This window comes from Tachypleus tridentatus, chromosome 12, assembly GCF_004210375.1.
Source record: "Tachypleus tridentatus isolate NWPU-2018 chromosome 12, ASM421037v1, whole genome shotgun sequence".
Lineage (NCBI taxonomy): Eukaryota > Metazoa > Arthropoda > Merostomata > Xiphosura > Limulidae > Tachypleus > Tachypleus tridentatus.
In genome coordinates, this window is record NC_134836.1 from 70614258 (window position 1) to 70629378 (window position 15121).

At 34.0% G+C, this 15121-nt stretch overlaps 1 protein-coding gene across 3 annotated transcripts in view; it reads left to right on the top strand.

The window, feature by feature from the left end:
* Positions 1-15121, top strand: part of LOC143233539 (dual specificity tyrosine-phosphorylation-regulated kinase 4-like) — a 52563-nt gene that overhangs the window by 24521 nt on the left and 12921 nt on the right. For all 3 annotated transcript variants that reach the window (XM_076469870.1, XM_076469869.1, XM_076469868.1), the window contains exons 2-5: positions 5589-6141; positions 11299-11462; positions 13510-13646; positions 14668-14808. In XM_076469870.1, the coding sequence (XP_076325985.1) occupies positions 5589-6141; positions 11299-11462; positions 13510-13646; positions 14668-14808 (995 nt within the window). The remainder of the gene's footprint in view (positions 1-5588; positions 6142-11298; positions 11463-13509; positions 13647-14667; positions 14809-15121) is intronic.

Genomic DNA, 15121 nt, shown 5'->3' on the forward strand with positions numbered 1-15121 from the left:
GGGACTCGACCCCGCCACCCTCAGAGCACCATAACCAGCTGGTGATGCTGAGCTAAGCTCTGAATATGGCACATATAATGCAGATGACATAAATTTTCATTTGACTTCACTCCTACATGTTGCTCCTGAAGTAGAGATCCGGATTTTCTAGCTGTAGGTGCGTTATAAGAGTGAGAGTCAATCATTCAGTATTAATGATAAGTAACAGAGTTCTTACTAGCTTCCTTCCGCCTAGTCAGAAGTTTGTTATTAAGTACAATGATATACAATGGACTATCTTGTAGGCCTACCACACGTATCTAAACCCAAATTTTATGGTTAAAAGTTCTCAGATTTGCCGCTGAGCCACAGATGAGCATTATTGTAACATTCTTCAATAGAAATATTTATTTAATAAAAAGTCCGTCCACGTTCCACTGAACTTGCATATAATCTATGAAAATAACTTGTATTATTAAGATATCCCAGAATTATTAAAGCATGAACTGACCAAACTTGTTTCAAATAAAGCAAACGGTTATTGGTGTATGACGAATGTCTTATAATTCATGTTTCTGACCCAGTTCTATGACTATGATATTACTCAACCTTCATACGTCTAAAGCTAATAAAGAGCTACATGAGATAGCCATTAGGCTACTCCTGTAAGATCAAATAGTGGACTATTTGTGGAGTCTATTGACTCACTAACGCAGTCAAAGTCTGGCACCCTGACCAGTGGGCTACGATAGGCCCATACCCCTGGTACTTTGCCACTAGACCAATTTTTCCGGAAGTTAACCATTGGTCTGCACACTGAGTTTTATAACACTATATCTAATTGTTTCCTAAATGCAGTCGTCTGAACAGCGGAAGTGACGTTTGAAACATCTGGTGTATACAATTACCATTCAGACAAAATTAGTCAGAGCAATGAAATCAGTCACTAGTAGCGCATGCCGTTATTTTTCACGATTATGTAGCATGACATACATCACAAAGAAATACAAACCTAGCTCTTATGTTGAGAAAATAAGTGTAGTCGGTCACTGTGAAAATTAATTTATTCTCATCTGTTTAAGTATGGTTTATTTTTATAAGATGAATTACTAGTTGTGTAAAAATAATTACTTCAATTATTCTTCTTTTATGAGAGCTTCAATTAAACTTTTTACAACTGGATATTCACTATTAACCAATCATAAACTGGTAACGTATTATAACATACTTCTTAGAAGTCAACTTGTTATAGTTCCTTCTTTTTCTTCTATGAATTTCGCGCAAAGCTACACGAGGACTATCTGCGCTAGCCGTCCCTAATTTAGTAGTGTAAGACTAGAGGGAAGGTAGCTAGCCATCACCACCCATTACCAACTCTTGAGCTACTCTTTTACCAACGAATAGTGGGATTGACCGTCAAATGCTCCCACGGCTGAAAGCGCGACTATGCTTGGTGCGACGGTGATTCGAACCCACGACCCTCAGATTAGGAGTCGAACGCCTTAACCCACTTGCCCATGCCGGGCTTGCTTGTAATAGTAAAAAATGCAAACCAGTTCCAAGAGTAACTTAATGTTGCCTTAGGTGATTAGCGGAACTTCCATTTTCTTACTTACTTAATGTCATACGATCAGTTTATTTGTTTGTTGTTAAGCACAAAGCTGCATATTAGATTTCTGTGTTGTGACAATCGCAGGGATCAAAGCTTAAATATTAATGTTATAAACCACTAAACTTACTACAGAACCACAGTAGGTGGAGACATACATAATAGGCTAAAGTCTGGACGTAAAAATATTTATAAAGTGATTCCTGTAAAACGTTATACAGAGGTAAGTAAAAAACAAAAAGAAATTCTCTGAAAAAAGGCTTAGCTAGATACTTATCGTTTAAAGAAGGATTGGTTTGTTTTGAATTTCGCGCAAAGCTACACGAGGGCTAATTGCGCTAGCCGTCCTTAATTTAGCAGTGTAAGACTAGAGGAAAGGCAGCTGGTCATCACCACCCACCGCCAACTCTTGGACTACTCATTTACCAACAAATAGTGGGATTGACCGAGACATTATAACGCCCCCACGGCTGAATGTGTGAGCATGTTTGGTGTGACGGGGATTCGAGCCCGCGACCCTTGAATTACGAGTCGAGTACCTTAACCACCTGGCCATTCTGTGCCTTAAAGAAGAAAGTAAGTCACCTCCACACATCTCCAGAACAAGACAAACGTTGTAACTAGAGGTTTCAATGAGGAACGTATTTTTTACTGAGTAAACTAGATTTTGTTCTATTATTTATTCGTCATCGTCTATACATTTATTGTACTATCATTGATGATATTGAACAATTCTATTGTTAAAACTGTTTTATAAGTTTTTTAGGAAGCAATACCACAATTCCAATTTTTGATATGCAATACTAAAAAGAATAACAGAATCGGTGAATGAAATGGATATAAAATGTAAATGTTATGCGATTTTTCCCCTACTACTACACGAAAATATATTGCATCGTAGTACGTCACGTGTTGATAGTTTACATTGTAATTGGCTGTCATTTTACCAATCAGACAGCGTCACCAAGGGTAACACTTTTATACGTACAGACAACAATACTGTTCTCATCAGTAATGTGATTAATACACTCATGTTACCCAACCAATAAGAAAAGCTTTTAAAAATCAGTCTTAGCTGATGACGACTGCTTCCTGTGACTTACGTTTCAGTAGAAACTCTGAATAGGGCATGTGAACTTATACTGCAGATAATATAAGTGGTCCAGGAAGAAAGTGATGTTAATTAACTTAATATATGGTCTTTACATAACAGAGTTCAATTGAGATCTTAATGACTTTACTGGAAGTACATGAGTGAATATTAACCTCAGAACATTTACATATACTTCAACAAAAAGCCGCCTCAGTAAATACGTTGTTGCTTAAAACTACTACTTACAAGAGATAACGAAACCTAAAGGGTGAAATGAGCATCAAATTTCAAATAAAGAGATAAGAGAAATCAGAAAAGAGATATTCAAAACTTAAATTGTTTGACAGTCAACACAGTAGTTAGAGTGAAGCATGCTGGGGGAACTAATATATCAACCAATGGTATTAGAAATCTACATAAAATTGATGGCACTTTGACTGCTGATAGGTACAGTAAAATACTGATCTATTACGCCATTCTCTGAATGCTGAAATGTTGGTTGAAATGTATCACATGTAGAACAATGTTTCATAATAATACACTGATAAATATAAGATTACATAAAAATAAGATGCAGTACTCTGTTTTAAAGCATACACAATATTGCACAACATATTTCATTCAATTTTATATTTTCTGTAATACTGTATTGTACTTATGATAAATTAATGTTGAATAGAAACTTCTTCCTTCGGGAGCAGGAAATGTGACGCTGGAAAAAATGAATTAAAATTCGAAAAAATGGAAAATATTGTGCTTCAGGGGGGAATATTTTGTACAGGAGACATTTCCGTCTATATGTTTCCTGAATTCAACACTGGTATATTGGCCGTTTAGTTGTATTTACTCATTGTTTATGACTCTTTTTAAGTCCATATTGTTACGTATTGTAATTTATCTCGGACGAGTCTCTGATTTATTATGTTACGCATTACGATTTCAAATAGTCGGAAATTTTAATTTTAATTTACAAGTTAATTGAATGTCGATATATATCAAATTTATATCTGCCAACATTATCAATGCATACAATTTTCTTAACACATATTTTAATATACAAAAAAACAATATAATTTATAATGACTGTTATCACAAATAATGGTTTATATACAAAAGTTGTACAAAGTTACAAACATTACTGAGTCTTCTATCTGCTCTGAAACTGAATATTTTATCGACGATCTACGATGAGTGAATTCATTTTATGTGGATACACAGGTGCACTATGCTTGACGGGAAGCTAGCTAGCTTCTTCACACGTATGTTTTTTTCCTCTGTAGTTATACAGTTTCTTCATAGAAATATTAACGTCCTACGTTAATTCACTGAAGGTAAACGGTTTTTAACATTCGAATTTTATAAACATTACTAGTCAAATATCTGTATTTTTCCGATTAATAAGCTTTTATCACAGTTACAGCTTCCGAGGTTTATAGTATATTAACTGAAGCAAACCAACAATAATTTGAAAAGTTTCTTGGTGCGTCAATTTATAAACTTCAGGCGAGGTTCTTAAAATTTCAGTTGGCAACAATATTTTACTTACACACATAGTATATTGTTGATTCTTACACTCAAGAATCTTCTACAAATTTAGAGAATAGGCAGAAAATCAAAATCACACTTAACCTAAGTTACATGCAATTGTAAATATGTATTTAACTAAAACAAACATCGATATTAGAACAAATACATAACAGTAATTCCGTTACAATATCTTGTGTATTTCCATATTCCCCTTGGTGGACTCGGCAGATAGCCCAATGTGGTTTTGCTATAAGAAAACACACACACTTCTATATTTGTTTCTAGTTCCATATAATGTAAGCATTTAATAAGTACTTCGGTTTTCCTCGAGTAAATCTAACGAACACGGTGATAAACAAAATTCGAAATTAGAAAGTTTACATATTTTGTAAAAACAACAACAACAAAAACGGATCAGAATACGTCAGTGAATTATTTATAACTGGTTTGTAGTAATTAATATTTCACGTAAACCACGGTGAAAAAATACTATTAGTCACATTTATCAATACGGTCAATATTTATCAATAATGGCCTGCTTTAAGTTACCATCGATATGGTTACTGTGGATTTGATGGCGATGGAATTTATTAATGATTCTAATGATTTCTTACCGCCCGACATTATTACAGTTGTTACATTTTTTGTATCATGGTTACATTTACTGTTTGATAACAATGATTATTATAAACGTATTGCTATTAATGGTTTAGTTTGTTTTGAAATTCGCGCAAAGCTACACGAAAGCTATCTGCGCTAGCCATCCCTAATTTAGCAGTGTAAGACTAGAGAGAAGGCAGTTAGTCATCCCCAACCCTTGCGCTACTCTTTTACCAACGAAAAGTTGGATTGACCATAGCATTATAAAGCCCCCACGGCTCAAAGGGCGAGCATGTTTGGTGTGACGGGGGTTCGAATCCGAGACCCTCCGATTACGAGTCGAGTGCCTTAACCACTTTGCCATGCCGCGCCTGTTTTTAATATATATTTCTTTACAAATAGGCCTAAGTTTTAATAGAGTAAGGAAGCACTTTGTGATAACACAGTAATATGTAAGCAAACAGCGATTATAGCGTAAGTAAGTGATTTATTTATGGTGTAACATGAAACACTTCAACAAAACTTTGCTCTTCAGGTATCGATTCTGAGTTGAATGAAACAGAACAATGTCTTCTTGAAACACGAATAACGTTCCAACATAAATAAATCACTTCACAATGTTTACAAATCACCATTTGCCTACTATCTATTAGGCCTAAGTTTTGTTCGTTAGTAACATGCACGAAAATCCAACCTTATTGATAATTACATGTTTTAGTTTAATTTATCATCATAATAAAAATTTTGTATTTACATTTTTTGCACTGTTCTTTTTTTTAGAGTCCGGGAAATGTTAAAGATGCAATTTCAAAACTTGGGGGCGATTTTGGTTCTCACTTGCAAGTCAAATCATCTCTTTCCTCGTTTGCTTTAACAACCTTATCAACAAAACTGGGCAGAATCAACTGTATAAACCCCTTAGACAAATCTTCCAGTTTACCAAGTATCGGATTACCAAAGGAATTTACAAACAAGCATTACTTTTCTGAGAAAAAAGACAATGTTATTAATAAAATTACCGGGAATAATTACGTTGCTTGTGGTACAGATAGCGGATCCTCTTTACTGTTACTTTCAAATAAAAGCAATGCCAGACACGGGTCCTATAGCACCTACCAGGACAGTAACCAAGAACGGAACAACAACAAAACTGAAAGTCCTAGCCGAGTGCAAATTCAAAACAGCAAAGGGAACAGTGCCAAAAGTACGCCCTCTACTTGTAGAAAGGAACGTCTACCAACCCCAAAACATCACGTAGGTTTTACTAACGAACAGAATCACCAGGTTATCCGAGTGGATTCTTATGGTAGACAACTGCCTTTAACCCCACAAGGTAATATTAATTTCTAGTGTTTTAAGAAACTTGTATCCTTAAAAAATAAAAAATACAGTGTAACTATTAAGTCTTGTGAAATATAGGGTGGCCCGTACGTCCCTACCCATCCACATATCTTATGTATCCAGGGTATCTGTGTAGTGTCACCAGTATTCTTGCGCTCATGTACCCACGTACTTGTCACAATACTCTCTTCAAGTGTAAATGGGCTTACATCGGTCATATTTCTCTGAAAAAAAGAAACAAATTTATAATACATGCGTAATTGAATATAACATAATAACATATGGATGGGTAGGGACTTACGAGCCACCCTGTAGATTGGTTCAATGTCCGCTTAAATAGGTATTGACTGAAAACTAATCCGATTAAGTTTCTTTATAAAACAATTCAAGGTGCAGTAATAAATATTAATTTAGTTCTTTACTGAAATCCTGAAACAGGTTTAAATTAACCCTGTGATGTTCCTCCTGACTCGTTATGTAATTAAACAACGTTTCCGGAACCTGAGAAAGTTTCTCAAAGGTATGAAATAAAGATATGGATTGGGTGTAAGAAAGAAAAACGTCGAGTCATGAAAACTGTTGGTAGGATCTTTTTAATGCTAATTTTTGATAATAACATAAAAACTCATTTGTCAAGTTTATCCAGTGGTAAAATATCAGCATTGTATCCATTAGTAGCGCCTCCTTTAGTACAGCAGTAAGTCTACGGATTAGTTACATCTAATGCTAAAACATGTCTCTGGTAAGTTAGCGGTAAGTATACACATTTACAATACTAAAACATGTCCTCTGGTAAGTTAGCGGTAAGTATACACATTTACAATACTAAAACCTGGATTGGTTCTCCGCGGTAAACACAGCAGTTAGTACATTGTGATGTTATTCTAAAACACACTAAGTTCTGCAGGTCAAAATTTGATACCATTTCTACCTTTTGTGCATCATACGAAACTGTACAAAAAGGGCACGTGGCTTTCTTCAGATATCATAATGAAAGTTTAAAATGCAGTTGTAGCATTAGTGGTAAACTTCATCTTAAGACATTATTGCTAAGCTGAAAAACCCGACATTTTATATTCGTGAAATTGAAAAGTAATGCTTATTTTTTCTAAGAAACACTCTGTATATAGAAAAAGTTAAAATAATAGCAAATACTGGAGAAGAAACTTAAAAGTTAGAATTTTTTCGTACAAATAATGTATTTGAGAGGGAAAAAAAGCAATTGGACTTCCGCTACAGGTAGCTATAACGCTATTGGCCAAAACGTACAACCACTTTCATTATAGAAACTTTATCGTTTTTATTACAAGAACATTCTACATTATTTTATCATTTAGAAAGTTTTAGAAAAATACCTACACGCACGTGCGTGTAGCTAAGCAAGGCCTCTGGGTTTGTGTGCTCGGAATGTGGGTTCGAGTGTTCATCACCCGTTGCCACCAAACCATACTCCGTACTTTCGAGCTTTGGGTGCACCATAAGAGTGGCTGTCATATAACATTACAATCAATAATCGGTCACACAAAACTAAGCCAAAAGTTGGTGGTGACTGTTGTTGACTGGCTGCCTTCTCTGTAGTCTATCAGTTCTGTATTAAAAAACTGATATGTGCAGGTGGCACTATAGGAGCTCTGCGATGAAATACCGAAACAACAACAACAACAAACAAAAATCTCAGTAGAACATTGTCTGTCGTCTTTGTTTACAGTTACTTATTCACTCAGTGGTTTCCAATCTAATTCACCCCTACTCCTGATTCATTAAGACAAATGAACAGTTTAGTAGGTTTAAAAACCACACGACACACTTAAAAACTGTTCACTTGCATGTTCAGATAACCTTCTGTCTTTCACTGTACTGGCCAGTTCTAGTATTATGCGTATTTTTCTTATAGCAAAGCCATATCAGGTTATCTGCTGTGGCCACAGATGGGAATCGAGCCCCTGATTTTAGCGTTTTAATTCCGAAGATTTACCGCTGTCCCAGTGGGGAACGTTCTTGTATTAAACGAGAGACAATGACTTATGGAAGATAAAGGACAAATCCGAAATGTTACGCTTGCATGCCTTTCCTTTTGAATCTACATCCAACAAAGATGAATTTGAGGAGAACTTATCCAGTTAATGTAATTTTACTCAATTTTACTCCTATTTTTTTCAACTAACGGCATAGTGTATATTACGAGAAGGCCCTCTCCCCTCTTCTTCCAAATCCTGATGTGCGCCCACCTTAAAGTTTAATAACGAGCAGTTTACCCAAGCCCATTTGGAATAACCAGAAACCATCTAAGTGTTAGGTACGTTATAAATCAGTTGGGTTGATACATGCCTCTTATGTTAACGTATCATATCAGCACTGCTCTCAATGTTTAGAAAATACAAAAGGAATACAGCACCTCTTCGACAATAAGGAATATTTTTTTCAATCCCTCCAAAATGCTTGAGAGAAATGACTCCTCTATGGGTACCACTGCTTAACAAGAATCAACGGAAAAGTGATAGTTATAGAAGAAATGTTGATTGTATCGGTTTATCTTTTGAATGTTATTGTGTAGCTCATAATTCGCGGTTTGATTCCTGCACAGACAGTCCATTGTGTAGATTTATACTTAATAACAAGCAAACAAGTAACTTATCAAACTCTTCAAGTCTTGCTTCATGTTTATTTTCTCACAACTTATAGTTACCAACCGCCCCCGTAGTTTCCTCATTTACTACAAACCTTCTCTAGAAAACACTGTTCAATAAACCACAAATGTACTTATAAATAATCTTCTTTTCAACCTGTTCTTCTGCTTGTGAAGTATCCAACAGAAAATATCTATAATTAAAATCAGTAGCTTCACAAAACCAATAAAACACTAACTAAATGGGTTACCTCAGTTTAAATATATATATATATATATTTTATCAATATTTTTTATCTTTAAGTAGGGTATTTCATTTCCTTTTTTAGACAATTTTGCAGCTAACTTCTTCGGTTGTCGATTCACGTATATGTTGCAAATAACTCACGCTTCCTTTGTGTATTTATGTTTAAGCGAAAAACCCCAGAATGGGTTACCCGCTGTGGCTCCTTTAGTAGGTATCAAACACCGTTTTTAAGGCTCCAAATTTATCGCTGAGTCAGAAATAGGGGAGACGTTTCATTGGTGTTTCTATAAACATCTATAATCAAGATGAAGTGATAAACCAATGAATGGTATTTAACCACTACACACACACACACACACACACACACACACATATGATATTGAACTAAGTTAACTACATTATTAACTTAGTTAATATTTATTCTGTTCTATACAAATTTAATTAGATCGAACCTCGCTGAAGACCTGTGAACTCGGTGCTAGATATTCGAAAAAAAATAAGAGAGAGTTGTTCTTCCTTTACAATCAGCCTTTTCTGCATTCTGTTTATACCAAAAACTTTGAAAGGTAAAATTGCAAGACAATCTGCTATATCTTAAATTGAGTCACAACCATAATGTTTACTTTAATATCTTAATAAAATCCGTAAACCAGCATGGGGAGTATTTGTTTGTTTGGTTTGTTTTTGAATTTCACGCAAAGTTACTCGAGGGCTATCTGCGTTAGCCGTCCCTAATTTAGTAGTATAAGACTGGAGGGAAGGCAGCTAGTCATCACCACCCACCGCCAACTCTTGGGCCACTCTTTTACCAACGAATAATGGGAATGACTGTCACATTATAACGCCCCCACGGTTGAAAGGGCGAGCATGTTTGGTGTGATGAGGATTCTCGAATAACGAGTCGATTGTCTTAACCACCTGGCCATGCTGGGCCTGCAAGGCGAGTAAAAAAAACATACGATAGCGCGTAAACTAAGAGACAGATTAGCTCTATTTTCCATTTGTATTTCTGAATTTGCACACAAACTCAAACTTTTTCATTCGTACACAAGTGTGAACTTGTAGATACAAATATCAAACTATATAAATAGTTAGATTATTTTTAAATTAAAACGTTCTCCAGCTATAATTCCTTCTGAGGCTTTAGATGGAAAGTTTATTGTTGTTGGTTTGTTTTCGCAGTTTCGCGCAAAGCCACCCAAGAGGTATCTGTGTTGTCTGTGCCTAACTGTTAAGTAATAAAATAGGAGAAAGACATGTAGTTAACATCATTAACCCACCATCAACTCTTGGATTACTATTTTACCATATTATAACACCTAATATTTGTACAAAATACAATCGAGTTAGTAAAATAAATTCGAGATATTTTAATTAAATTATTTACGATTATGGGAAAAGGCTGTTTACCTGATAATAATAAGGAAAAGGTGTAATTGAGGCCAATCTGGATTTAAACAGACGTCATGAAATAAAAAAAGTGATTGATCAGAAAAAGGAAACGGAGCACATTTTGTAATCTTATATTTCGTGATGACGAGAAAACCCACTTGTGGAGAAAAATATATATGTAGAAACGGCTGTTATGGGTTGAGAAAGGAACCTGACGATGACCAAAGGTCGAAACGTTGTTCGTTCCTCTACTTAAAAAATTTCTTGCTTCGCTAATGTTTTCCCTCCACCCAAACACGTGCAAATTTCAATGGCAGCAGAGATATAAGCCACCACAAAAACAAATTTCCAATCATCCACATCAACCATTTACAGGTTATTATTAGCCTTTAGAATAAACCGTACATCGAATATTTTATTCCTCACATTCCAAGTCATAACTACTATTTAATGTCTTAAGCTTTGTTAACCCTTATAATTCAAACCATAGTTTAACGTATTCCAAATCATAATGTATCCCTTAATATCTTTAGTGCCATTATGATTACAACTGACACCTAATGTCTGGCAATTACTATGCAAAAAACAAACAACTTTAATCCGAAGAAAACCAAGAAATAAAAACAAGTAGGAGTTACGTTTATCAAAATATATAATTAATAATATGACGAAACGATTTTATCGACTGAAACTTTGCTTAAGGTTGAGTTTAAGTAAAACAATAAGTTAACAATAGGTTAACTTTCTCCACATTCTGAGGTATTTTATTTTCTAAGAGAAACAATGTTAATAGGAACAACTATTTATGAAGATATATTTTGTTAAAGAATCTAAATGTGAAATTACTAATTTCTCAATATACTGTATACGTAATTTTTTTATAGATGCTTTGAAATACTACGGTTCGAGATTAAATGCCTTTGAGAGGGTTGAGATACTACAACACGAGGAACTGTGGTACCTTGGACTAGAGGCCAACAAGATTGAGGGAGAAATTGGTTCTCCCCAAAACAACGGTTACGACGACGAAAACGGATCTTATTTGAAGGTACACATGCCTATATATATATACTTTTCAATTTGTATCAAGCAGACACGTCTAATGTGTTGACTTAGTTGTGGATTTGTAAGTAACTAGGTACAAGCTTACAATTAAACAAGCTGCGAAAACATAAACATATTGCGCTTGTCTAAATACTACACTATCATTAATAGATCGTGTTTATTTATATAATTCCGTTAACACACGCTATACGTAAAGTTTCTTTTACTGTACCTGTTTTAAAAAACAGTGAAGATATTATTAAAAGTTCAGTTGCTACTTTCTCCTTATATACAGTTTAGTCACTAAACAGTAATCAACCAAAGAATAATGGTTCTTATAAATAACTTACGTAAGATTATAATCAAGGTCAGTATCAAATTTTTCTGAAAACGAATCACATTTTCTGTTTACTAAGCCGTTTGAAGCCTAATCAATAACAGCTAGTCAGCTAACCCTTGTTTGTGAAAGTGTTGTAATATTGTTTTAAGTATTAATACTAGAAATTAAAGGCCTCGTAACACCAAAATGTTATTACTTAATTAGATACTCAATGTTTCGCTTTATAGATTGTTTCACATTTAATGAACGCTTCTGAATAAGCTGCAAAGCAAAACGTTGTGTGTATAATTAAATGATGACATTTTGGTGTTATAAGGTCGTTTATTTCTAGTATTAAGATTTCCTTTTAGACCAATATGCACTACAGAAATTAAATATTGTTTTGAGAGCAATAATCAGTTGGTTAATCCTAGTTTGTAAAAGTGAGGGAGTATTATAATATTGTTTTAAAAATGACTTACCAGCAATAACTAGATGGTTAACTTTTCACCTTATCTGTTGAACATTTACGTTTACACCACCTTGTTCGATGGGAACCAAATTCACTGAGATGTTTTTAATAACGTCACTTGTGAGCACCACAAGTGCGGTGGACTCAATAGTTTATTTTAGTATATTTAAAAAAACAAATTCTGCATTTATCAAAATTAAATATTATGTCTTGTGGTTCACAAAAATACAAAGAAAAATAATACACAATTTTGAGCTTCTCAAATAGTAGTGTAGATGTTAGGATGATTTCAAAATTTGAAATAATATTTGTAATCAATATTTTATATTTCATAGTTAAGTAACGAAATATCATTTCTTGTAATCGTTCGAACATAGAAATGAGTATTAATATAGAAAGAGAAAAAGTTAAGGTTATTTTGAAAAGATAGACTTTTATACGATAGATATACTAATAGTTTAAAATATTTAGTCCTATGATTTTATAACTTACTCTAGCTATAGAATCCTAGGTATTTTCACAAATACTCAAAGGGCTACTTTCTGAAATAAATTTAGAAAGGATAAAACATATCAAATTCTTATCACAATTTCCATTTGAGAAACTAATTAAATAAATAGTCTCCCTATTAGCACACAAAGGGCCAAATTATAATCACACTTTCCATTTAGACATTAACTGAATCAACGGGCCCCTATTGGCATAAGAGATATCAAACTATTATCACAATTTCCATTTTAAACTGATTAAATAAACGGTCCTCTAATACTGTCTCGTTAATACAGATGTGATACACTTACGAAAATTTATTAAAGACCAATAAAACATCCATATAATTTTTCATTAAAAGTGTAATATTCATCTCGATAATTTACATAAACGAAATACGATTTAATAATATGATGTGTATTGTGATTACAGGATTCTATTTTACAAATTACGTCAGTTACATGAGCTAACTGAAATCAGCGAAGCTAAAATAATGATTATAATTATTAAGAAATTTTCACGGAACTTCGCCATTGATAGGATAGGACAATGTGTTCTATAATGATTTAAGGAGTAACTTACATTTTTAGTTTATCTATGCATACGAATACTGGGTGAAGATGCTAATCGACTTATGTGATACTATTTGTTATAAAACGTGTGAACTACTAATGAAATAAACGAATAATGTTTCATTAATTCATTGTATTCTTTAAGTTCTCAAAGTACTGTCTTATAACCAAAGATCTAATAAATTCTCGAATATTCTAGGTTCTTCACGATCATCTGGCTTACAGGTTTGAGATTTTAGAAGTCATTGGCAAAGGATCGTTTGGTCAAGTTATTCGGGCTCTTGATCACAAAACTAACCAGCAGGTGGCTGTGAAAATCATCCGAAACAAGAAACGGTAGATTTTTTAAATGAAAAATCATTTAATAGAGAAGCTATTATTTTTTAATATAAAAAGATATGCACAGATTAATAAGGCTTAGGAAAACGTGACTTTACAGTTTCAACAAGTCTAGATGATTTTTGAAACGTTTCTCAGGTAAACTCATATATGCTATGTTCGTTCTCACAATATTGGTTTGGTTTGTTTTAAATTTCGCGCAAAGTTGTACGAGGATTATCTGCGCTAGCCGTCCCTAAATTAGAAGTGTAAGACTAGTCATCATCACCCATCGCCAACTCTTGTGCTACTCTTTTACCAATGAATAGTGGGATTGATCGTAACATTATAATGCCCCCACGGCTGAGAGGGTGAGCATGTTGATGTGACGGGGAATCGAACCGGCGAACCTCAGATTACAAGTCGAGTGCCTCAACCACATGGCCATGCCGGGCCTCTCACAGTACTGACTTATGATAATAAAATTTAAGAAAGCAACAACAACAGGCGTTTAGTCTTCAGTTATTAAAAACACTTTTATTTCAGTCAAAGTTTTACCTTTGCGGTTTCATCGAAGCTCATAGTAAAATAACTATTTGTTCTCTAACTTTGTTGCCAACATGTGTAAATCTCTGAAAAAGGCCCTCGCTAGTACAGCGGTATGTCTCCAGATTTACAACGCTAAAATCAGGGGTTCAATTCCCCTCGGTGGGCTGAGCAGATAACCCGATGTGGCTTTGCTATAAGAAAAACACACAAACACGCACTCTGAAAAAACGAGAAAATATTTTATATTCTATTTTTAAAGTGTAAAATGTACACAAACGCATAACAATAAAAACGAAATCATTTTTCCACTATGGGTCCTGTAAATTGATATAAACCCACAAATATATATGTATTTCTGTTTATGGGTTTATGTCACAAATATATATATGTTGATTGTGATTCATTTGCTGTACTTTTTCCCTCTAGTTCTATATATTTCCTATTACTGAAAGAAGGAATAATTTAAATAAAATAAAAACTATTGTTTTAGATTTCATCAGCAAGCTGTCGTGGAAGTGAAGATATTAGAACTTCTAGCCCAAAAGGACAAAGACGGTTACCACAATGTGATTCATATAATTGACCACTTTTATTTTAGGAACCATCTATGTATCACATTTGAATTAATGGGGTACGTATAGTAATGATTTTTGTTATGAATACTAAGACATAACCGTGATTTTATTTTTAATTTCAAGTTTGTTCGTTTTCATAGTGTTGTTTGTTGGTTTGTTTGTTTTTTCAAATTAAATTTTCGCTCGTAGTTTCAGTTACCATTTCCAGAAATGAAAATATTTTGTCCAACTTTTCAATACACACACACACACACACACATATATCATTCATTTTATGAGTTCTTATCAATATCTAATTTTTATATTCTTGAAAGTATAACAATTCGTGTTTTGAGATCACTTTTAAAAGGCCTAACACTCAACTACCGT